We start from the raw sequence: 26,988 nt of genomic DNA, 5'->3' as shown, positions 1-26,988 counted from the left end.
TCCCACATTTCTCTGTTTAAGTCTTTATTTTTAACGTGATCTAAAAAGATGGAGTACATTATTGTAAGGAGGATGAGGCAGAGACACCGGGGGAGTATATCACCAAAGGTTCTGCTATTTGGCGATGACAAACCAGGAGTGCAGGTGGATCAAAAGTATTCTGAATGGATAAGCCGGCTGGGTAACTGTCTCTTCATTTTGTACTCCTATTAATGACAAAGGAACAGATTATATCTGTCCCGGGAGCTGGCCCACACGGTGACGCGCTTCGTGTCCTCCGATGCGCCCCGCTGTCCATTCTCGTGCTGCAGGGACAGCAGCTCTGACCGTCTCCGCTACCAGCACTGTTTCCCCGGTGCTGGGGATCACTCAGACCAATCAGACGCTGCACCTCGGCCGCAGGGCATTTAAAGGTGAGGAGAGGCACTCATTTGATAGGTGAAAACAGCGCTCAGCTGTGTTAAACCCACTCACGGCTTTTCTCCTCCCTCTCTGCCATTTGCGCGGAGGGAGGCGTGGACGCGCAACTCTGCTCTCCTCTGCGCTCCTCTGCACTCCTCTGCGCCTTGACTGTGCCTCTCTTGGCACTGCAGGAAACTTGCAAAGTGCGCCGGTCACGCCCTGTCCGCGCGGCGAAGGCAGGCGCAGGGCAGGTGCGCCTGCGCCTGCGCTTGCGCTTGCGCCTGGTCTACAAAATTAGAGCCCTTAGAGTCTATCCAATGAGACACACAGATGGGCTCCATGTAGGGAGAAAGCTGAAAGCTGGGCTCTTGAGTTCAGCATTTCCAATATGGCCTCCTCCAATGATAGGCTTCAAAACTCAGTGTCAGAAACAGATGGGTGACATCACCGCGACTTCCATCATTTGTTATACGATCAATAGGCTGAAATCATCAATGTCATTCAGCACAGCTAGCGAGCTATTACCTAACTATTCAAAGTGTGAGGCCTTTGTTGAGATGAGAAAGTGGCAAAGGTCAGGCTCACAGACACTCAGTGCTAGGGTGATTGTCACATCTCAGTTAGCATTTTTCTTTTGGCTTTGTGTTTGTTTATGAGTTGGCTTTGTTTTAGAATTTGCTGCAGGTTTCTCACCACTGTAATGATTTATTACAGAGTGCCTTCAAAACTAATGACATTTCCAGTAGCCCATGGTGTTGGCTTGATCGGCAACTCTTGACTCAGTGACGCTATTTGACTTTTAAGCTCAAAGCACTAAACCAAAGCAATTCAATTCATTACATACTAAAAAAAAGTTCCCCCATAAAAGTCAGAGGGTTTACATTCACGCTAAGATTGACTTGTCTTGGCTTGTCTTGGCTCTTGCGTGTTATAGAAATAAAGGGATCATTTTGTACTTCAAAAGAAAAAAGTCCCCTCTTTGACAGCTGGATAGCCTGCCCTCACTTATAACAGCATGAGTAAAACAGTACAGGAACACGAGAGTGCTTTACATTGTTCTTTTTTGCTAATGGAGTCTTTCTGATGGAGGAACATGCTCAGTCCTGTCGTTTTTGACAGGTCATATCATTAATGAAACATATGACCATAAAAGCAATATGATAATCTTCTAAATTGCGTGAGACTCTGATATTTAAGAGAGTAAGTGAGCTCCTGAGGAACATTAATATCTTAGGCAAAGAGGTGGTCGAGGGCATCATGAAGTAGGGACCAGAGACGTTTATGGATTCTGAGTCAGCTCCATATTTCTGCATGCCTACTTCTGATTCCTATTCCTCCTTTACTTCATGCAATTTTCCCATGAGCCCCCTGTCTTTGGGCAGTAGTCTTGGCTTGGCTTATAACAAATACCTTATGAACTTCATTTCCTTTCCTCTAATTAAATTAGGGAGATCAATGTAATTACATTTATCAGCTCCAGGAAATAGAGTCTCTAACAATCTCCTGGTATTGACATGAGGACTAATTGTTCCTACATTCATGTATTTGTCAACATCATTTGGCGTTTGTTTTCTCCTGTGTTCAGGGAAGTGAGACTGAAATGTAATTTTCACTGTTTAATATCTCATTATTTTGAAATTAGTGGCGTGAAGTCCCGGTAAACATGTTCATCAGGCACACTCAGCTAATGTTGAATTTTTTTTTTGTCTCTAAGAGATCCAGAAGTGGTGTTGTGCATGCTTGAGCCCAGAGCTGCTAACGCTATGGCTCAACGGTAGCCAAATGAACAACAAACAAACCTCTGTCAGCCACCCACTCACTCATACACACACCAAGATAAAATACACATGTTCACAAATTCCCCCCCAAACACATTCCTCTCTGATATGACATCAGGCAGCAGCAGGCACGCTCCCTCCTGGGTTCAGTTGGTGTTAAATTAAACAGTAAATCATCGCACCAAAAGACACAAGAGTTATGTGTGAGTCAAGGGCAACAGTTCTGGGCTCTTTAATAGGAGATGAGGAGGACTTTATGAAGGAGATAAATAACAGCTTAACAAACAGCCTCTGCCTGGTCCCCCTGGAGGTTGGCCTCAGCAACCCCGTGGATCAGCTGAATGAAGGAGAGCCAAGAATCGCTATTCCTCTGAAGACATGAAAAAATAATGTGCGGTGAAATTGGAAGAAAGATATGCGGAAAGGGACTCAGGGAGGTGGGGACTGTCGACGAAGCGGGGGGGCCGAAGTTGGCAGAGATTGTTGGTGATAGGAGACAAGGTTGGGAAAATTGAAAGGACGGGTTGACAGACAGGTTGGCAGGTAAAAGCAGATACAGAGGAAATAATGCAGGCAGACAAGCAGATCAGGCAGACAGACGGACAGCAGAAGAAAGACATGGCTGTTAGGTAATGCTTTCCTCCCACCTGCTTGGGAATGTTTGCATGTTTGCCTGAGAGGCAGACCTAACAGAATAAAACCAGACTCAACTCAAAGCATTGGCGCTGAGATGAAATGAAAGAAAAGAGTAATTGCAAGGGGAAAAAGTCCTTGGATGGAGTTTTGAATAGAAATGAAACGCTTTCGGGTGCTCGTCACATAACATAAAATTCAAATTTAAGTTAATGTGCTGTGTATTTTCCCATTTCCCCCCTCTTCAGCACGCTCTTGAAGAGAAAAAAGTGAGGAAAGCTCTCAGTGTGGGGCCTGAAACAGAATGAAATCGTTCTCTTTACTTTGTCATTTATTTGGAAAAACCTCAGACTAAATTCCTGAAAGCACGATGGATACTGTCAAGGGGTGAGTGTGTTTTTGTTTGCAAGTAAAACCCACTGACATAAACACACACAGACACACAGGGGGGCAAATACAGACACATAAAGATCTAGTGGGAGCATCACCACTGTGCCTGTGCATTGTAAAATTTGTCACAGTGCAATGAAACAGTTCACCGCATCCTGAGATGAAACTGCTCCTAAAATAAACCAGTTTAGCACCAGTTACAAAAATGCTGATATTTTACAACAAGTCCTTAAGCTTTGCAGGTTTCTCATTGTATCTCATGATGAGCATTTCAGCTCAATACTCCCTGATGCTGCTTAACACGTTTTTATTTGCTGCTCATTTTTCAGAAGAAAAGAACATTTCCTCCCAACGTGCTATAAAAGCTTTAACATCCCACATTGTTCATAAAAACCAAGCATAGCTCTTTGCACACTGCCAGGCATGGCAGCGTACAGGGGTTAGACATTATGGTTCATCTGAGGCCGTGCAAAACACTTCTTTACATGCGGTAATTTGTTCTACTGTTGATTTAGACAGTGGTCACTGCACCACGCCTTACCATGCCACCAGCAGCTAGTTTTTGCCGCCAGGACCTAAAGGAACAGATACAAGGTTTGGAGAAACTGACCTCTGCTGGCTCAGAATCATTACTGATCTGCATCAATCAAGGACTGACAGGCCAGCTGCTTTTGCAAAAGCAAACGGCACAAGTACATCAACCATCTGTGTGCCATACTTATGATACACGTGCTTATGCTCCAACAGAAAAAAAAAAGAAAAAGAAATACACAGGCGTGAATCCACAGACAGATGCATAGCTGCACAAACATACACACACACACACCTCCTCACTCTTCCAAGGTTCATTTGTCAAGATGACAGCTGGACTCTCGCAGAGGTGGAGTTTGCCAAACAGAATCCCTTGCTTGGTTAGCAGGAGCCAGAAACATCCAGGGAAACATTCTGACACACACTAAGAGGGCTGCAGTGTGGCTGCATATGTGTGTGCGGGTGTGTGTGAACAAACAAGCAAGTGTGTCTTTTTGTTGTGAATGTGCAACTTCTCAAAACACCCAGCAGCAGCATGGCAAGGTCCAGCCCCTCTTCAGTTTCTTTCTGTGCTTGGCAGCGGCAGCCTTGGCAGGGAGCTGCCCATTTTGTCAGGCTTCCAGTCAACATCAAACGTGCAGACTGCTCCTGCCTCTACCTGAAAACCTTTCCTCCTTTGCCTTTCCATTCACATCTGGATCCTCAGACATCTGTTTACCTCATGATACCTCCAAAGTGTTTGCCCGTAAAGGCCTGGAGGAAGGGTTTCTTTTCCTTCCAAACAGCCTTTCAGCTGTGTCCACAAATGTGTCCACGCAATTATGTAACTGGATGTATCTCTGGCTAGACTGAAAAGACAATGTGAGAAAGAATTATTCCAGCAGGCCAAAGGTCACATGTCTAGTCAAGGGAGGGAAAACTCTATCCTCTCTTTCACAATCAAGATCCATCCTGCCAAACTGATGTCCAATCAGACACGTCCTGGCAACTACTCTGAACTCCTTGTTTCCAGGTTTCCTGCCAGAAGGACTCACGCTCTGCTTCAGAGTTGTGCTGATGTAGTCAATTCACAGCCACTTTCATTTCCTCCTCCCTTACCCTCACTTTTTTCCTTCTATTTTTCCTCTAGTCTGCATTTCTCCCCTCCTCTGCTGCTTGATGGCTTTAGAAAGAGGGGAGACGAAAAGAAAGAAGGGAGCAGTAGAAGAGGTAGAAAGTAGTCCATGAAGAGTGGACAGCAGAAAAGTGTCTGCGAGCATGTTTTGGAGTTGGAGGGGGCTGTAAATGGAAGGGAAAAGTGCAATAGCAGCAGATTTTGTGCAACTGTCACCCTTTCGCCTACATGTCTCCAACACTCTTTACTCTAATTACCCAGATTGGGTTTCTCAGGGATGAAGGGATAAAGGAGGGAAAGGGAAGTAACTGGGGGTCCTTGATATTGTCCTTGTCGGAGCCTTGGGGAGTGACAAGAGAAGTCATTCCCTCATCCATCACATTTCTGATTTCACAATTAAATCAATCAGTCATTGAAAGAGAGAGATGGATTTGAGTGAGATGGTAACCTTACCACTCTAACCCTGCTCGGCTACAGCTAGGCTAAGGGGCGCGGCTACTCTTTGTCTGCTGCTATAATGGCTATAATGTCTGCCTTATTTTCATTCTCCTCGATGGAAGAGGGAGCGAGGAGGGCGAGCCATTCCATTGTTACCTCCAGGGAGAATAGCACCTCTAATTTGCCATAAGCCAGCACTATTAAAGACCAGACTTCTTTCACACTGCAATAATTGGAAAAGTCATTCACTGCTTAACTTCTATTACTCCATGTTATTTTCACTAATGTGGAAGTAGGTATTTTAATAATCCTACCCACGTCATTTCCAGCCATCATTCAAAAGGCACAAAGGCACATCGAGACACTATCTCTTTATTTCATTCTGTCACGCTCTCACATGGACCACAAAGCCGGATGAATCTGAAAAAGCATCTTTTTAGCCATCTGTCCTCTTACTCCCCTCTGCAAATCTAAAAAAATAAAAATGGCATTCTAGCAGAGAATTAGAAGAGACAGGTATTTCTGAGCTTTTTGACCAAAGCCCTCCCATACACACGCTGCACGACAACTTTCTGTCTTCTTTAACTTCCTCTTTGATCAGACATTTGAGAGTAACACTTTGGAAATTGGGACATAAATGTTGAAAAACTGCAATCTTCACCAGGCTTTCAATGATGGTATCCTGACTACAAACCAAACCCACTACCTCACACTAAAATATAATAATATAATACAAAACAATAAAGCAAAGGACACCATACAATAGGCTTCAAAACATTAAACAATACTATACTATGCTATGAATAGTGAACAGTGCAATACTATATGATATGAGATCATGAGATCATGAAAATGTGACAGTTTATGTTAAATTACAATAACATATAGTACAGTACTGTTTGATATACGATAAGGCATGATTCAGTTCAGTGGAATATAATACCAAAAAAAAAAAACCAACAACTATAGATTGTGATACAACATGCCAGATTTGATATGCTATGGTACATTATGAAAGGATACCATGCGATAAATGTGATACCATAGAATACCATACTACAGTGTGATGCTATACAGTTAAAAGAATATAAAAGGGAAAAAATCCAAACAAAATGCAAAAACATGATGTGGCACAAAGGGTAATATGATGTAATATGACATGATACAAATAGTACCACACAAAACAAAATGACTGAGTACGAAACAGATCGCAGTACAAAAGTATGTGAAACACTAAAATGGGACATGATGCGATACAGCCCACTGGAATACCATTTGACACAATGTGATGTACATTCATTCACTCATTTTCTGACCCGCTTATCCTGTTCAGGGTCACGGGTGGGCGGGTCATTGGGCGAGAGGCTGGGTACACCCTGGACTGGTTGCTAGTCACTCACAGGGCTGACACAGACAGATAACCTTTCACGCACACACTCACATCTGCGATCAATTTAGGGAGATCAATTAACCAGATGAGCATGTTTTTGGACTGTGGGAGGAAGCCAGTGGACCCGGCGAGAACCCACACATGCATGCAAACTACACATAGGCCAAGCTAGGAATCGAACCTGTGACCTTCTTACTGTGAGGCTGTGAGGTTGCACCACCTTGCAGCCCCAATGTGTTGTACAGTGTTGGGCAAATCACTTAAAAAAGTAATTAGTTATAGTAACTTGTTACTTTCCCAAAAAAGTAATTGAATAAGTTACTGAATTGCTTCTTTGTAATTCATGGTTACTTTTTTGAGAAACCTTGAATTTTGCAAAAATTGAGTTTTTTTTAAGCAGGTTTTGCTCTTGCACATAATGCTCCAGGTCTGTTCTTGCCTTTTGCATCTATGACGTTGAAGTAATGTCTGTATACTTCCATCCTGAAAACGCCAGTTATTAACCAACCGACCGCTCTGGCATATCAAATTTGCAGCCCCTGTCTTGTGTCTGGCTGAGCAAGCCAGGTTGGATAGACCTGGCAACAGTATAACCAGTACAAGATAAGGATCTGATACTTTGCGATGCAGTGCATTGCTGTATGATAAAGTACTGTAGAATACAATACAAAACCATAAGATTACGCACAGTACCATTGTATACATCTAAATGAAATTATGATATAACATAATACAACATGATGCAATAAGCTACAATTCAAAACAATGATATACTATGAAAATTGGTGCAATGTGCTAGATTTAAAATCTCATGGCCCATTACAAAAGGATATGCATCAGGAAATGATGTGATATAATGCAAAACAGTAGGATCAGGGCTTGACATTAACACCCGCCAACCCGCCAAATGCGGGTGAAATTCAGCTGTGGTGGGTAGCACTGTAACTCCTACTAGCCACCTTGGCGGGTTGAATTATTTAATTGTAGTTTTCTGAAACAGCATCTGAAATACAAAACTCATTGCACTGCAACAACACTGCAACTCCCATGAGCACTGCCTGCACAAAGTGCTAGCTCATTGGTCCATTCCCAAAGTCTTTTGCTGATGTAACTGCTGACAGGCGCCCAGACTCTCCAGCCTCCGTCTTGGACACTGTGACAGCTCCTGGTGTTTGGCGCCTGAAAACGTGATTTAAAAAGTTTACTCGGGTCTTCTTTGCTCTCTCTTGTAAACAGATTCCAGGGTTCTAGTCACAAACTAACGTCAAAACTCCCGTAACTTTTTAAAAGTGAGGACATTTATCGGATGGAGCTCATTTAATCTCACCCTTCACCGATCTCACCAGCAACACTCACCTAGTGGGTGTGGAGAAGCGCATATAGAGAAGAGAAACTGGTCACAGATATGAGGAGCTGAAGGAACAATATTTAAACCTCCTAATAAACTAACACTTATCAAATTTATTTGTAAAAAGTTTACTTTGGAAATAATGTAAACAAACCAAATCATTCTAGATAAATGAAACTTATGGCCCATTGTGACTTATATATGTTGCTTTCATCTTCGACGCATTTTTTGACTGATACTTCAAAAAAATTTATTACTATACTCCAGAGTGACTTATAGTCCAGAAAGTATGGTTCTTAGTTTATTACTGAAAAATAACTGTTGTAAATAAATATTTAAGCTGACAGTGTTTCTAGCTAGATTTTTCAGTTAGGTTTATCTTTTCAATCATCTCCAACCTTCCCAAATTTCATTAAATGGAATATTAAACTCCTCCTTTTATTACTTTGTTTTAATGGTCTGCATGTTTTCATATTTAAGGAGCACAACTGTTTCAGAGCTGAATACCTGATTTATGTAGTCTTTATTTGAGTGTGCACAGGGGTCATTTACATTTAGAAAGGTTGTAAATCTATTTCAAGTCAACTTTACCATGTCATCATCTGCTTTAATCATACAAAACGTAACTATTCAGTGGCTGGTGAGCAAAAAAGTTCATGTCAAGCCCTGAATAAGATGTAATTTAATATAATACAATACCATACCATACAGTATGTCTAATTGCTCCTAAACTGCCCTTTGTAGTGTCAGAATTTGAACTCATCAGTCCAGGTCTTGCATGCTATCCTCCGCATTTCCTGTCTTTCTCCCAAACCATTCTTTCAAAAAAGTCTTACAGTCAAAAACGTTATCCTTGAAAATCATAAGGTCTCATCTTTCAACATATACTAGCAGTTATATATTTTCTAAAGACCTCCCTAACTAATGAATGTATCATTTTATCTTCTCATATGAGTTTTTAATTATGCTTTTGAAATTCCACCTTGAGTCTGAGATACTCAACATTAATCGTGTCTTTTCTTTTGAAAACACAGATTGCTAAACATCAAAGCGTGAGAAAAAAATGTGTTTTAAAAAGGGCACTGGAAAGCTTTTAATGCAGACACTTTGCTAACTCAGAGCAAAACTCACCATATGTCTTTTTTATGTTTGTGTGTGCAACAGAGTGCATTTGACAGACGGAGTGTGTGCGTGTGTGTGTGTGTGTGTCTGTCTGTCTGACAGTGTGTGAGTGAATGGGTGAGTGTGATATGAAATGCCAACCAAAAACCTTTTTCTTGTAGAGGCTTTTCCTCTTCAGATAACCAGTTTATTTGTGACCTATTGGACAATACCCACGTTTCCTCGCTGCCTGTTCTCTTTACCGCAGTGCTGCAGGAGCGTGCCTCACTGTTTGTCCCTGTCTGTGTTCGTCTTTGGTGTCTCTTTCACTGCTTGCTGGGCTTTGGAGCTATGAAAGGCCAGGCTTTCAACTCTTTAGGGGTTTGCTGTGACTTTCCTGTCTGGAAGTGACGGTTTCAGCTGTCCTACTGTTTACTGATCCAGTGTCATCCTCTGAAACAGCAGCGCACTACAGCACACCTAATTGGCACACTCAGGACAGACAGCATGTGTTTGTGTGTGTGTTTTCTTTCCTTCTTGTGCTTATGTTTGACATGCTTAAGCGGATCTAGTTGTATTTCTTACTTTGAAGATATACACACTATTTTAAAGCAGATGGATTCAGTTTTGCCCTATTTCTTGGCACACTTTTAATGTTTTAAAATATTCACCTGCAAGTCTATACTAGTGCTGAGCACACAGTATATATACTTACAGTGTTTCTACAGCTGATTATTTTTTTTTTGTTTGTTTTGTTTTGTTTTCTGTAGTATTTTTTAAACCTTCCAGCCAAGTAACTCCATTCATCTAAAAACTCCAGATAAATCTTTTTTTTTTTTTTTTTTTTTTTTAAACATAGCTTCACAGAAGCGACCATCCAATTATTCAAAGCTGTCTGAAAGATATGATGCTCAAAGCTGCAAGACATTTCAGTTTCCTTTTGGTGTGCTTGAAATTGAAGGTTACACATAAGGAAATGCAAAATGATTTTGCAGGAAAATGTCCATCTTACAGTATTTTTTGTAGACGGGGCTCAGTGTGGTTTGTGTTAGCACCATTCTCAGCCAGCTTTTCTATGTAAAAGCAATGCATACATTTACATGAATATCAGACAGATTTAGGGCATGTTGCCTTTACTTCTTGAAAATAAAAGCAACTATGATGCAATCAACTGTCTGTGTGGTGGATTTTAGAGAATGCTATTTGTAGTTTACATGAGGAATAAAAGTGCTTGCACCTGCTGTAGTTAACCCCAAAAAACAAGCTATGCCTTTGAACCATATTCTCCAGTATACAGGCATCTACAGTGTTTATAATGTGTATGATAATTGCTTCAATTTCACCCACAGTGCCCCAAGAACTTTATATGCATGCATATGGTAATAACAGTTCCCTGCACATACTAAACTGGAGATTATCTCGAAGCTACTATACCTGTACTTCAAAAACAAAGATCAATTATAATTTATAATGTCTTGCATGTATAATAGATGTGCTGAATGTAAACTCAGCAGAGAAAACAATCTGTGAGCTACAGGAGATTGACTGTTAATCAAGATTAGTGCAGAGAAAACTGATGAGAGCGAAGCATTGATCACGTCAGCTCCTCATTTCTGGTCGTTAAGAAAATGGATTATGTTTGGAAAAGTAGTCTCATGCTCTGATTTTGATTGATTTTGATCATGTTTTTGACATGTAGCTAACTGTTTTACAACCAATGTTTTGTCAGGGAGATGGCCCTCCTTTTAACATGATTGATGGATGGATGGGCAGTATTAAATGAAAGGAGCCACTTGTTTTGTGAGTTCATCCATCTGACTGGCACAAATACTCCTCCTCATCCATCATTCACACATAAAACTCTCCCTTCTATCTCCATGTTTGGCTTCACAAACAAGCCCGCTATGTCCTTCGGTATTTCTTTGAAAAAAACACCAGGGAAACATCTATACCGTCTTCCTTTTATCTTCTTTTCCTGGTATCCTCACTTCACAACACCTCCATTCTGTCGTGAGGAGGGCAGACATGTAATCATAATGAGTGCACTGGCATTGACAGGTTCTGTTAACACAGCAAATTCTATTTCAAACTGTGTATACTGGAGCCCTAAGCCTCTCCATGTTCCTTCCCTTTGTTTACATATGGCGCCTTCTCTCTTAATCTGCCATGGTGAGAGTTGCGTGGGCTGAGGAAAAGCTTGAATGCTGAAGCACATAAATGCAGGAGTAATATGCTCAGCAATGCTCAGAAATGCTCTGCTATCGCACAAAGCAGAGGCACCCAACATCGCCGGAGTTTGAACTTGAAACACCTGGAGGTAGAACCAGCAAAGATATAAAGCATCACAAGGTTATGTTAGGTTGCTGAGCAGATAAACATGGCTGTTTAAGGTTTTCAGTGAGATGCTTCTTTATCAACCCCCAGAAATTAGGAAATAGACACATCAGAGCTTGTACCTCACATTTTGATTCAGATATGACTTTGTGGTTCACAAGTCGATATCAATTTGATACACCTTTGCTCTGAATGCTTCAATATTAATCCAGTTTTATCTATAATTACAGTGTCCTCTTATGTTGGTTAAATAAGTTCATGATTTGTATTGGTTTTTGAATTAACTTATTCCAAAATGCACTTGCACTCGCAGTTGAATTGTTCTTTAAAAAAGAGGTTAAAGTGGAAAGAATAGTTTCCTCTAAAGTTTACATCTGCTGGAAAATTTACACTTATTCTCACTCATTAGTAATAAAATGGGAAATGACTGTTTCATTGAGGTTCACTCCCTTTGCTGACATTAAAAAACCAGCAACTATGCCTATAGCTTAGTAAAAGCAAAGTCCATCATGCATTTTGTGTGATTCCAGTGTCTAAATCATCTTCTTTAAGCCCTTCTGCCCAATGACACTGTAAGGATGTAATTGTGAAGTTGCATTTGTTTGCAATCTCCAGGTTTAGCTTTAGCTGTGAGTTCTGAAACCTAAACCTTAGACAGTTCATTGCATAGGTTGCTATTGCAGTCTAATAAAGCCCCGACCCATGACAGGACTTAATTGACTTCTCCTTTTTTACGTTTTAGACCAAAATGTGCTCTCACTTTAGCACCTAAATGTTGAAGATGTTAGCATTGGGCTACAACTTATTGCTGTCTGAACAACAGTTTGCAAAATCCAAGGGGGTCTCAGTACAAAGTGAATCACAGTACAGCAGCAGCATTGTGTCCCTACAGAACTTTTTTATTACAAAGAAAATGATCAATTCCAGGACTGTCTGAATTGATCTGGAATTGGAAAAATCATGTTGCAGCACATTGATTAATATACTTTTAACTCAGCACTAATAATGTCTGAAATAAGCCACAAACGGGTCAAAACCTTAGGAACTCGATGTGAAAACCTAAAAAATGGGTATAAGTGCTTATTGACATTCAGGAGTTATATAACGTTCTTAAAGGAGGGCTAAAATTACACACTTTCTGACAAACAACTCCTCCTAAGCCTCACAACAAGGTGAAATAAATGGATGTTCAAACACTGCTCACAAATGTTAAACAAGGAGGCAAACAGGATCATGTTGCAATTTGAGGATAACTTCAATAAGCAGACGTGTCTTTCTGAACCTTTGCTGTGCTTCGTGTTTGTTTTAGACCAGGGCCTTTATGCATGTCCAGCCATTAGCGATTAAAACAGATTATTTGTACTAATGCAGGGAGAAAAAAAACTCAATTAGCAGTATGCATGAGCTAAGTTAACACCTCAACAGAGTGTTAAATTCAATAATGATAGACCCCACTGTACAGGCGCTAACTGTAGGCTTTTTGCACCTGTTAGGGTGTTTTAAAGATGGTGGAAATCATGCTCATTCTGTTTAAGATAAAATATAAAGAGCATAGAGGTGTAGAGAGCAAATGGATCCTTTGGAAAATGTGACAATGTCAAGATATACAGCAAATTCAAATTTCAGACATGACATTGCTTTGTCCCTTTTTATGTGAAGTGCACATGCAATGCACACTTTGAATTTGTTGTATAGGGGTTTTCCAGGAAGTTTCCCGGACACATTACATTCTGCACATGCCTCGCTTTAATGGCTGGTGCAGTTAGTTAATTGGCCAGTCTTCGGCAGCGGTGCATGCAGCTTACGCTACGTTCCATGAAAGTGCTTTATGACTAATGGTTCTGTTTGTGAAATGACTGGAGGTGCATCCTGGCCCTGGTGTTGACATAAAAGGGACAAATTTTAAAGATGGGATAGACATAAATGTTTCTCTTCAGCTTCTAAAATAACTAATTAGCTAACTAACTACTTTCAACAATGGGCTCCAGAGTGGGCCGAAGAGTTGTTGGGCACTTTTATTTGTGTCTGACCAAAGCCCACAGCAGTGGAGGATTAGGAGTTAACCAAACCTCTGACTTATTTTAAAGCCCTGTGGATGTGCACAGACCTGCAGAGTCAGGTGAAAATCCTCTGTTTCATATCCATTACTGCCCCCTTTCACATCCAAATAGCCATGGGATTGTTGTTTAATATCAAAATATTGATTGTGTTATTATTGCCTTAAATTTTTGTTGTCTCTCTGAGGATGTTTCTAATGATTTTTTAAGGCTGGGGTTTATGAGGCCGTTACATTGGATGGCCTTTAATTTAAGGTGTTTTCCGTAGTTTTTCTAACCTCGTCTTATTGCGTTGGAGTTAATGTTGTAAGCATCTATTTCTTCAGGGTTGCATGACCCTCTTGAGGTTTCTGGAATTTGGTAACTCAGTTTAAAAACTTTACTTTTATGGCGCCTTTAATGCAGCTGCTTGGATGTTTTTAACATGATATTATTTCATCCTGACACTTTAATATGTTGTGTCTTATACAGTCGTGCCTTACAGCATGCAGCACAGTGACACATCTATGTCAGTGGATGGTTTTAAGTGAACATGAATTTTTAAATGAGAATTAATTCCTCTGTACCCTGGTGACTGTGTTAGAACGGCACCTCTGTGTTATTCATTCCCTTCTCTTCATCTCCTCTTCTCTGTTCTCCCCGAAGACCCAGTAGCATGATAATTTCTCATTTGATTCAGTTTTGCCTGGCAGAAGGCAGCTAAGCTCACTGATAAAATCTCCTTAAGAAGCAGACAAGTTGTCAGTAATGAAGGGAATTGCTTTGATCCGTCGACAAATAGGTCATTTAGACAGTGTCTGGTTTCTGATGCAGGATGATACAGTCATGACTCTTTACCTCTCTTCCCCTCTTGCTGTCTGTTTCTCTCTTCTCACTCTTGCTATCATTTTCTCTAAGCTAAGCACTCCTCTTCCTCTGGGTTTCTCTTGTAGACGCATATGCATACACTATTGAGAGGGCATATAATAAGAGGAAGCCACTAAAAAACAGGTTTTGATTTCCATCTGAGCTCTCGAAAATGAATTCCTTTGTTACTTATTACTGAATGTGTGTGTGAGAGAGGTTGCTTCCATTAAAAGAAATAAAAAGTACTTATTCAGTTCGGATCAGCTCCTCCTGTTCAGCTCACGCTGTTCTTTTTTTAAAACACATTTTCTCCATTACTGCAGCTAAGAAGGCAGAATGACAGTGAGAGGGCTCACAACCTGCCTGTCATAGTATTCTGTGATTAAAACAGGAGATCGGTAACATGCTACAACAGCAAGCTGATTCATTTTCTTGACATCCATAATTGGATCTTTTAATGCACAACCATAGTGTACACGTGTCTTTACATACATTACCAATCACGAGCCAGACAAAGCATAGTTGTGCATGCTTAAATCCAATAAATGCGCATACAACCCTGCACAAATATTTATAGTAGAAACACATGAGTGTACGGACACAGGCACCCTCCCTCAACAGTTTTAAAAAGCATTCACGTGAACGTTGTGGGAGGGAGAGCTAATTGGCTGGAATGACTCTGGAAACATGCAGCTGAATCTCTTTCCCCCCCAAGCAGGAATGACTTGGAAACGGGTGGGAAATCAGGGGGGCGGGGAAAACCCAAATGGAATTATGGAGAGCTATCACTTCCTAACTGGTGAGGATTTATACGCCACTGCCAAGGCCAACGGATTGAAGTAATTTCATTTTTCATGCATGGCTTCTGTCCCCGCGGAGACCTGAAGCGAAGAAAGCAAAAGAGAGAAAGAGAGATGAGAGGGTACAGCAGTGGGATGGGGGGGTGGAGATGAGACGAGGAAGAGGAGGAGGGAGGGCAGAGGAAAGGGGAGACAAGGAGAGGGGAGGAGAAACGGGAAGGAAGAATGAGAGGGGAAGACGGTTTGGCAGTGGGATGTGTAATAATTGCTTGTTTTTTCTAATGCAAAAGGAGAGGTAGATGGAGTCGACGGGGCTGCAGCCTGTAGAGGAGGGTAATAGCAGTACATTTGAGAGTTCAGCTGAGTTGCTGGCTGGATATTTGTTGGTGTTTAAGGGGAAGACTTTCTTTGAAGTAATAGCAGTGGATGCCTGCAGCTCGTTAATTATCATAGCTGTCAGCGGTAATTCAAGGAGAAATGCGCAGACGCTCTTCTCCCCACTATTCCCCACAGAAAACACACGGACACACGCAAATAGCATTGGTAGGATGTTGTGACAGCTTTTCGTGTAGTGTCTAAACCCGATCACATTTGTTGATTAGAAATCACATCCCAAATGGACCTTTCTCATAACAAGAGTGGAAAGTGATGCAGATGAGTGAGACTAGTGATAATGGCATCGTCAGGGATGGTGACAGGTTTTTCACTCCACTTGCAGAAAGAGTTAGGATGACACCTGTCTAATACTGCATGTCCGCTCCGTGTCCTTGTTAGTAGCTGGAGCTATTTTCTCAGCAGGGCAGGATTCCTGGTATGTCAAGAGTGCGAGTAAATTGGTTCCTCAAGTGGTGAAAGATGGAGACAACTTTGGACAGTCTTCCTCATGCGGTGCACTCAGGCTCCTTTCCTGAATCACTCCTTGATTATAAGAAAATGTTCAGCCGTTCCTCTGTGTTTGTGTATTTAAGTCCAGTGTGTCCCTGCACACAGAAGCGAGAGCATGATTGAGTCATTTTGATACAGCGGCTGATGTTCATGGGTTGTCATGCAGTTAATGGACGGAGATGGCATGCTCAGAGGTTTGGACCCCATTTGGGCACTAAATTGAAAAAGTCCTCCAAATGAGTCCCAATTACAGAGCACTTCAGGCCAAATCACAGGCCCAACAGTGCAGTTAATGCACCTATTAACTGTCTATCTGGAAAGGAAAGCTGAACCAAAAAACAGGCCTATTTCTTAAAGAACAGTCTGCTCCCCATCTCCCACAGTTATTAAATAATTCTCCCCTCGTGTGCACCCCTGGATTTGAAACTATTATGTGCTTCAGGCCCATTTTCTGCCTCCTCGGAGTGTGTTTATTGTTGTTGTGCCTGTTGTGGCTTCCCTAATTACACAACAACAGCAACCTCATATTTTTACTTTCCTCTCTAATTGTCAATTTTGTTCACAACACGTCCGTAGTCCCAGCTTGGCCCCAGCAAATCTTAATAAATCACTACCTGACTCTCATATTTAACAGTAAGTATCTGTTGATTTCATTTCCCCTTCCCCAAAATATCAAATTAAATTTTCTCTTTTGAAACTGTCCCATTCTGTACAACACAATCCACAGCGCTCCCTGCAGCAGCACTAATGGAATCCTTGAATATATGGAAGCTAGAAATGCCAGCTTGATGAAAACTATAAATCTGGGTTTGTTTGTTCATTTCTGTGCAGGTTTCAAGCAATAATGTGCAATATCAGGTTTCCATCATTGTGTAAGGGCGAAATTATCAAACTCCAGGGCTGTATATCACAGGCTGCTGCCTGAATTATAAACAAGCTAAACAATGTAGGTTCGCCCTGGTTACACCGTTTTTGGTTTCATCATTGTAAAAGAAGACAAGACAGTTTTATTTTTTATTTTTTATTTAACCTTTATTTAACCAGAAAGGTCCCACTGGGATTAAGAACCGCCCTTTCAAGGGAGTCCTGGCCAAGAGGCAGCAAAGCACAATAAAATTGTGGTGATTTACAATCAAAAATTAATATTACAAAAAACAGGTACAATTTGAGGAGATTGTCTCAAGTGCTCTCAGTCTGGATTTAAATGTATTTATAGAAACAAGATCAGTTAATTTACAGTATTTTTGCAACATGTTCCATGTGGAAGGAGCAGAGTGTACAAATGCCTTTTTACCCCATTCTGTGCGGGAGAATGGAACTGAAAGCAGCAAGTGGTCATTTTAGCACAAACCATAGGAATCAACACATCTCCGAGTGATTAGATTACAAATATAGGAAGGCAGTAGTCCAAGGATGGCCTTATAAAGAGTGAAAGTGTTAAGACTAAATGTTCTTCTTTATCTGTTGGGATGCAGATTCGGTCAGACCAGGACCAGGACATCTCCATCCGCTACAGCATCACAGGAGTGGGAGCTGATCAACCACCCAACGAGGTGTTCAACATCGACCCCGTGCTCGGGAAGATGTTCGTCACCAAACCTTTGGATCGAGAACATCGCTCCTCTTACCATGTGAGTGTGTCTCACATACACACACACACACACACACGCACACACACACACACACACAGAAGCTTTGACCTTTAAAACGAAACCTACATACCTTATTATGCAGCCAATTAACTCTCTGGTTTCTGTCTTTTCTACATCTACATCTCATACCATACCTATACAGATATAAGGGAGGACTTAATCACTACCAGAGTACTTAACATCAGAAGTCCGCACCATAAAAAAGACCCTCCAAGTACCAAGCAGCCACAAAGACTAATGATGAATATGTGATTGAAAAAAGTTAGAAATTAAAAAGAAGGCAGGTCACCCAAGATTGCACCTTTTAATGCAACTTGCACCAGCACATCTATCATTTCAGTAGTTTCTATCTCAAAAAGTAGCTAAAACAAAAGACTAATGACAAACATTTTAATTTGAAAAACTGTGTGTCTCTGTCGTTCTGCTTTAAGTTCTGCAAGGATCATTTGAAGTTTTCACACACTGTGTTGATGGAATGTTTGATCAGATTTTTCAATTCACACTTGTTCTCCCAAATGTAACAGGAATAGAGGTGCTGCGTGTGAAGAGTCAGTTTGCAGGGAAAAAGTACAAGAATATGATCATCAGAGCTCTTTTACAGTCACATCACTTTTGTTACAGCTTTCAGAAAGCTGTTCCAGTAACTGTGGCACATAGAGGAAAGGTCCAGTGAATGGATGAAAAAAAATAACTTGAAAAGAAAAATGAGATCTGGATGAGGAGACTGATGTGAATGTGAAAACATTTTGGGTCAACTTTCATATCCTGTACACTGGCTTAGCTTAACACTGACACTTGAAGCTCGTAAGTTAGAGAGCTTGACTTTGACAAAGGTTTGAAAATCTCTACCTGGTCACACCTCAAAATGTTATCAAATTTACCCACTATTTGATCCATCTCTCCCCATTTTAAAAGGTGCACATAATTCACCTTTAAAATCTTTATGTCAGGCTAGGTTACTCATTTCTTTTGAACCGTAAATCATGCTGTTATGAATCACTTTTGAGATTTCACCAAGTGGAAGTAGAAAACTTGAAATGAGTATATTATGGCCACTCTGATGTGCAGGCTCAAGAGCTATATCAAACATATGTATGATGCTGAAAAACAGCGAAAAAAAAAACATGATACATCAAAAATTGAAATACTCATCTTACTGTCAGTGTGCCCTTCAGAAAGTCAGCTGACCTCATGCCAAATTGCTGCTGACCCAGTCCAGCATGCAGGGCCTTTTTTGATCCATCCATAATGTGCTGGTCTAAAACCAAAACACTGAAGTTCTTCTCAGCTTTGTACTGAGCTGGTTAAAGCATCGGTGAGTAAGTGAGTCAATAAATGGGGGCACCTGGGATTTGGGCCCAATAAAATCTCACATTGGGTCCCAACACTTCACCGCTGGAAACAACAGCTACCGTAAAATAAAAGACTGTGTTAACATGGATTCAAGGCTTATCATGTCAAATCAGTGCACAGTGCATTGATGAGATAGCTACTTTACTCAGAAACACAGTTTTTTTTTTTTTTTTGAAGAAGAAGAAGAAGAAGAAGAATAGAATAGAATGAAATAGAATAGAATAGAATTACTTTATTGATCTCAAACTGGGGAGTTGTGATGTTAACAGCAGCAATTGACGGAGTATATGTATATATATGTATATATATGTATATATATATATGTATATATATATATATATGTATATATATATATATATATATATATATATATATATATATATATATATATATATATATATATATATATATATATATATATATATATATATATATATATATATATATACATAAGCTCTCTATTCAATATTTTGCACTCCTGGAAAAGACATGAGCTGTTATATTGTCTGAATTTTTTTTAAACATCGGGTTGCTTGGCTATTTTCAGGGGAATGCCATCTTATAATATGTGGGGAAGCTTAAACATGAGGGGAGAACAAAAAGTAAATTTCACACAAACCACTTTCATTCCTCACTCACTGTCAGATAGAAGTGCTTCCCACAAGTTTCAGGCTGAGATCAAACTATTTAATGAACTTTAACAGAGGCATAAAAGCAGAAAGGGAATCATGATTATTACTTAAATAGGAAGTTGTATTTTTTTCCTTGGTGGTCAAATTTAACTATACTCAAAGAATATACAACCTTAATGTCTATTAGGACGGTTGTCTGTCATGGGCCCTAAGAATGATTTAAACCCTCTTCCCCTGGTCAGTAAGAAGGAACGTTTTATCTTGTGGTGTTGCTCAAGCTCATCTTTCCAACATTTAATCTACCTCTAAAAATTAGAGCCCCCAACAGAGATATAGAGAGCAACAACACTGGTTTCATCAGTTTAAATTTGACTCTGTTTTTCTTGGCCTCTAAACCTGCCGCTTTCCTTGAATTTATATGTGAGTGTGGTCTGACTTACCGTCCCTGTGGGCTGGTGGGCCCCACCTCTTAGTGGAGGCTGAGCAGATTTACACCCAGGAGAAACTCCAATCAATGAGGTGATTTGTTAAGTGGGACGTTCAAGTTAAACTGCGTGTTTGCTTTGGAGGGAAAGTGTTAGTTAGTGCAGAATACAAAGTGCAGGGAGAAATCAGATGGGACGAGGTAAAGATGTACGAGTAAACAGATGAGGAAAGGTGGTGCGGTTCAATTAAAGGCCTCTCGCAGTACTTACTGTTTGAGCAACGGGAAAGCAATTAAGTGGGCTGTCGAAAAATATTCCCAATTGTAGAACTTAAAGATGGCTTGTAGACGGAGAAATACTTCTCCACATGAAAATCTGACCTTCTTCTCTTTCTTTGTGTGCTTTATGTTTAATGCAAAGACAGAGGTATGGACTAGTCTGTTTGATTCCAAAAGAACAAACACTAAAATTCAAAATGAGATCCTGACTAGGCAAGATGCCTTGGACATTGAGGATCTTCTGTTTTCTCTATCAAGACGGTTCTTCTTAGCCAAATACCAAGCACTACCTGGTTTGCTCTGTTTTCTCCCCTTGCCTTTCTAGATAATAACTTTAATGTGGACCCAGAACTGCATTATGCCTTCTTTAAACATGGCTGTAATCTCTTGACTCCTGCTGTGATTGAATTAGGGTGTGGGTGCTTTTAGGATGGAGGGGTGAGGTCGGGTGGAGATAAGGAGGCCTGGTTTCTTGCCTGCACCAGTACAGGGAGATGCGATACGTGATGGCAGCAGCGTGGATATTGGGTGCAGGGCCGATCAGACAATGTGGAGGGAAAAGTAAAGTCAAATTAACCTCTGGGAGACCTGAAGGCACAATTTTTGGTGGGGTTTGGAGGCGGGAACGGGCGGGTGGAGAGGAGAGGATGGGCAGCAGTGGAGAGGATTCTCACCTCCCTAAGGGGAAGAAGTCGATGGAGAATGCTGCTTATTCTATTTCCTGCCACATCGAGCCCAGGGGCTATTTCACTTATCTTGCTCTCATGCTCCTGCAGTGCCCAGGTAGCACATTTCCCATCAGGCAGGCTCAGACGAAAGGAGCAACGCTGCCTTGAGTCTCCTCACATGACAAAAAATGTCTTCTCATGTTACAATCTCAATCTTTCTTCGTTATCTGTCCCTAACATGTTTTTTATTTTTCCTCCTGCCCTATCGATGTTTCCACTTTCTCCTCCTCCATCCATAATCCCCCCTTTGGATGAATATCCTTAATATCAAAGAAGTCCGGGTGAAGGTCCCGTTTTCATAAATTGATTGCTGACATTTCAACAGAATAAATAATATCTGGCTGTGTTGTTGTGAGCAGTTTGTCGGTCACATCTGGAGCCAGTATTTTAGTCCTCATATGATATAAACCACACATCCTCTGTGCTGCTCAGTAAAAGGAATATCTCTGAATAAGTCATGTTCAGGGATATAAACATTCCCAGGTAGGGTAAACAGCTTTACAGAGAAGCGAAGAATTCATTTTGAAATGCCGCTTCAATTCGATAGCTTGACCTTCACATATGGAGAAGAACCCAAACCACAAGCATACATACAAGCTCAACATTTCCCTGGTAATTCACTTATTCTCTCTTTTTGTTTTCCCTCCACACTTCATGAGAGAGAGCGCAGTCAGGACTCATTTTACAGCATGTCCAAACTTTGTGAGAGATCCGAGTTGCTGATTCCATTGATCTGAGCTGGGCTGAGTTGAATTTAAGATGGGCTGACTGTGTTTGTGTAGTCGAAGGGAAGTGAGGGGGATCTCAGGACTCAGTTTCAAACAAAAGCAGACAGAATGTTGGCCTGGGATCCAACACGGCGATCCTGGAACAGACACCTTGCTTTTACAACACAGCCAACTTCCAATAAAAAAAGATGTTTCTTGTTTTGGTTTTTGCTGAGATAAAAACTTCCAGGGACTAAAAGTAAAAGAGATAAGAAGTCTGAAAAAGTAAAAGATCGTCAAGGCAGCACTGTGCAAAAAGAATATTTTCAGTTCCACTCCTGACCCTGTTTGATTTAGTGAGGTAGGTTGAGAAAAACTTTGTGAAACTTTGACACTGTATTATTCAGTAATGCAGATTTTATCAGCCTCATGTTTTCATGAGCAGGGTCGAATGCCAGATTCAACAAACACTGCAGAGGTGCACTTTTTTGTGTGAGGATCCTGTGAAAGTATTTACCTTGAAGGGTAGAGGAATAACCCTACTTTCAGTTTGTTTTATTTATGTTGTTTCTCTTTCTTTGTCCACTCCTCAGCACACATCATGTCAACTGAGAGGATTCGGGCAAATGCATGAGGAATGATACAGAGAAATATAATATGTAAATATCCCAGTAGCTGTTGAAATGTTGGCAAAAGAGCAGTAAATGTGGACCGGTCGAACATTTTTGGTTTAAGAAATGATACAGGAAGGAGGAGAAACTATCGGGCAAGCAAATATAAAAAACAGCAGGCTCAGTCTAAGGCAGGGGTGCCCAAATCCTTTTCAGTGAAGGGCCAAAAACGAATCAGGGTGGAGGGTCTTTGGCCAAAACTTAATATTCATGTTGCAGTGCATGATATTGATTATGCTTTTAGCATAATTTTGCAAAATAAATACTAATACGAGCAATTTTGAAAAAAAAACACTCTTCTTTCCTGTATTTCACAGCATGAAACCACTGAACATCAATACAGCACAAATACTCGGCCTATGTCTTCAAAGACATTTAGTGCAATATAACCTAAACAACATGGGACACAACATGCTCCTATGAAACCAAAATAGTGCATCTTTCATCCTTGTAAAATGAGGAACAGTAGTACAACTGGACACCTACCTTAGATTTTTTTCCCCCCATAATTGACCACTGTATTTACATTAATTTACAAAGATTACACTCTTTTAAAACAGCGACTTTCTGCCAACATAGTAGGCAAACTGCTGTGGAATCTATTTCTGTAAAAAAGTACTCATGCTCCCCACTATTTTTAAACTTTCACTTGTCAGAGTGCCACCATCTCATACCCTCCATCCCAGCCATGACCCTGCATCCTCTCATCCTCTGATCTTGGACTTCCATATTTGAGCTGATAGTACTAGCACCACTCTACTCCAAATGTAACAGAGTGTTAATTTGTGGTTAGGAGAGGAAGTGCAACAGTAAACAGATAATGAATTAGAAATTCAGGCTGCTGGCAGTGGGAAAATAATAATGATAATCAAAAATATTCATAATAAAAGTTCAAATATTGGCAGCAGGCCGAAAAAATTGCTGGCAAGCCAACTTTGGCCCAGGGGCCCCAAATTGAACAGCCTGGTCGAAGGTATCTTAAAAATTAAAAAGTTCACTTGTTTGAACTCAGTACCATCCTCAGGGTCTCTGCCCCTTTGTGAATAAGCTTTGATTAAGTTTTCCCTTTAGTTAGAATGATAGAATTACACATTTCACTTGTTGATCAAAACACACATTCATTGAGCTCTGTCTGGGAAACAACTGCAGCATTTTCTCAAATTGTAGAACAGAAATCTTTCTCAATGGAACTTTAACATTTATACAGTTGATGTAAAAGATGACATTTGTGAAGCAATGACTGGGATTTAAGCTCACTGTCAAAGACAGAAACAGTCTGACAAGGATTGTTAAAATCTGCTCCAAAATAACTGGTGTAAAACAGAGAGACTTGGACTCACTTTGCAACCAGCAGACACGCAGAAAGGCTGAGAATATTTTAGCCAATTTAACTCATGTCCTTTTAAATGAATTCTGCTTGTTGCCTTCACAGTGTTGCTATGTTTTACTTGCTTGTAAAACAAACCATTAATATGTCATTTATCCCCTCTGCAGTCAGATAACTGAATGCTTCTTAACAATGTTTTATCTTTGCGCTGCTCATCTCTTATCTTTTATCTATCTTTTACCTTATTTTTTTACTTATTGAAACTTTGCATTTATTCAGTCAGACTGACTTCTAACCTTGCGGAGTCATCATATCCTTTAGTTTTTTTTATGTTCTTAACTTTTAACTCCTTGTGTAGTTTTTTTTTTTACTGTTGCTTTTATGTCAACTCGTCGTTGTTTCTGTTTGTGTATCTGTCTTGTACGAGCTGCTCCACATGAATTGGCTCTTTTGGGAGTAATAAAGTTGTCTAAATCTTAATCTGAATTTGAATCAATTTACAAAGATGTATTGCAGAGTATTATGGGAAAAAAATAATAATAAATGAAACTGTAACACAATAAAATACCCCTGTCTGTAATTTTTACTGGTTTGTTGGATGCACCAGTGTATAAGGACTGTTTCAGGGAGCAAGAAATATTGGGAGTGTACACTGAATTTCGCAGGACTCCGACAAGACCAGCCCTTGTTCTCCATAGTCTTCACTTTCTGTTTCACTAATGGTCAAAAATCTAACCACCCCTCTCTTTATTTATGTCACCCAGTTGCGAGCCCACGCCGTAGACATGAATGGAAACCAGGTTGAGAACCCCATCGACCTTTACATCTTCGTCATCGACATGAACGACAACAGGCCAGAGTTCAAAAACCAGGTTTACAATGGCTCTGTGGACGAAGGCTCCAAACCAGGTAACACATCAAAAGATGAATAAACCAAACAAAGCAGCGAGGTGTGCAGCAGGAGTGATTACAGGACAGAGGTGTTTACTCAGGGAGATCAGAGAAATCTGTGGAAGGATGAGGTTTTTGGATATGGTTGAGTGGAGGGAGATCAGAAAAGATATCAGCAGAGATTGTTGTCGTTTAGAAATATGAGCACAGCGGTGAATCTTTGACATTATGGAGAATTTTCCATTCCCCTTGATTTAGCAGACAGACGGAGAATCTGTCTCCCCGAGCGCTCTTCATTTAGTCAGCCACAGCAGTGGCCATAAACCAGAGAGGGTGCTCAGACTGGAGAGGAGATTGAGGATTAAATGTACCACGCTGTAGCACCACTGGGTCATTTTATGTCTAACCTCAGAGGGAAGGAAACACTGAGACAAGCTCTGTGTGTGTGCATGTGAGTGTGAGCCTGATGAGCCTGATTTTACTGCTCCAGAGGCGATCTCAAGACGAGTCCAGGTGCTCATTTCCTCTTTCTTTCTTTCTTTCTTTCTTTCTTTCTTTCTTTCTTTCTTTCTTTCTTTCTTTGCTCTTTTCTACTACCCCCTTCCCCAGCTGTACCCCACGCAGTAGTCCCCGTGGCATGCGTGACATTCAGCTGAACAATAATAATAAAAAAAAGCGAGTTTTAGAATTTAGAGCTCCAGTGGTTTCAATAGAAGGCCAATTACAGACTTGAATTAGTTTGCAAATTAAAGAGTCATTATGGGGACCTAATCCTGTCAGGCACAGCTTAGGACGCCCGTACAAAGGGGCCACATTAAACCCCCTAAGAGTGCAGCTTAATGAAATTACCCCAGCGATGTGACACATTGTGATTCTTCATCTCCTCCTTTCTATCCCTCCATCTCCTGAAAGAAAAGTTATACGCGGGGAAGTGATATTCACTCTGCTTGGAGTCAAACCAGACATGGAGTCTGTTCTCCGTTTCTCTTTTCCTCTTCCTCTCCTCCTCTGTTCCTGTCGGCTTTCTCTCTCGTCTCGCTGAGAGGCCTTTAGAGTGCTCCCTCTGGCCGAGTCATTGACAAATGTTGCTTTGAAATGTAATGAAGTTTGAAATGGGAGCTGCGGTTACAATTATCCTCGGACAGGGGCTGTCACTGGCATGATATCACTATCTCTGGCAATTAGAGTCGGCTGTGAGAGAGGTACAGGCAGAGGGAGGGAGATGGAGAGATTGGGTGACAGGCAGTGATCCCACAGAGTTATGAGTGTGTGGAGGCAGCAAACAAGTGGTGCATTCATGGATGGATGGCGGCACAGTCTCTCAAACAGAACTGAGTCTGCATTTACTACATGTCTGTGATTATAGTCTGCGCTGATGTGATTTACAGCCCATGTTTCCAACAGTTTATCATTTACATATGCATGGGTTATCAAACATCTATGCTTTATTAGCTCAATGCTGTGCAATATTAATACATGGTAATTAGTGTATGAATTATGGGATGGAGGCTGAACCTGTCAACAAAATCTTTTGATCAGTTAATAGGAAAAGAGTTGCAGCACTTCACTAAACCAATAAATGCAAAATCAAGTTAAACTTGGCAAAAAGTTATCTGTATTATAACAATAACTTCTACAGTCATATGATGATTGTCCCAGCCTTAGCAAATATTGAACTTCTGTCTTTATTCAGCCAATGTGGAGTACACATGGATAGGGATGTGTATGATTAACCAGTTCAATCCATCTACATCATTAGCCTTTAAACTTACTGATGCTTGGCCTCACTTTACCAAAAAGGATGCTAAAAACGCCAAGTGCAACTTGCCCAACACTGTAATATCTTACAAGGGTGGCAACACCACTAATATTTTGAAACATATTGAAAGCACAGCATTTAATACCAAGAGTGTCATGATATATTTATTTACTTATATACTCAATAAAATGTTGACACAGAAAACCTATGAAGCTAACTTTTTGCCCACAAAAAATTAACAGGAGGAATTGATGTGGTAATCAATAAAGAATCAGATCGAAAAGCGGACTCGATAATGGCACTGGAATTAATAAAATCTTATCAATACCTATCCCCCCTTATGAACCAGTCTTTTTTACAGATTTCTCTACTCCCCATGTGTTCTGTCTCTCAGGGGCAGCACCATGGGTGGGCCCAATGGTCCCAGGCCTACCCTAAACTTTTCTTTCGAAAAAAAAATACATATTTTTTTCTTTCTTTAAACACTTTTAAAAAATCATATTGAAAGGAAAGTTGCA

General features: G+C 40.6%; 1 protein-coding gene across 2 annotated transcripts in view; it reads left to right on the top strand.

The window, feature by feature from the left end:
• LOC141799037 (cadherin-4-like) overlaps nucleotides 1-26,988 on the top strand; it is a 283,324-nt gene that overhangs the window by 214,643 nt on the left and 41,693 nt on the right. For both annotated transcript variants that reach the window (XM_074681080.1, XM_074681079.1), the window contains 2 exons: nucleotides 17,523-17,678; nucleotides 24,585-24,729. In XM_074681080.1, coding sequence (XP_074537181.1) covers nucleotides 17,523-17,678; nucleotides 24,585-24,729 — 301 coding nt within the window. The remainder of the gene's footprint in view (nucleotides 1-17,522; nucleotides 17,679-24,584; nucleotides 24,730-26,988) is intronic.

Source organism: Halichoeres trimaculatus, unplaced genomic scaffold (assembly GCF_033239565.1).
Source record: "Halichoeres trimaculatus isolate MK-OKI-2021-1 unplaced genomic scaffold, fHalTri1.1 fHalTri1_scaffold_11, whole genome shotgun sequence".
Lineage (NCBI taxonomy): Eukaryota > Metazoa > Chordata > Actinopteri > Labriformes > Labridae > Halichoeres > Halichoeres trimaculatus.
This window is presented reverse-complemented; position numbering and strand designations above follow the sequence as displayed.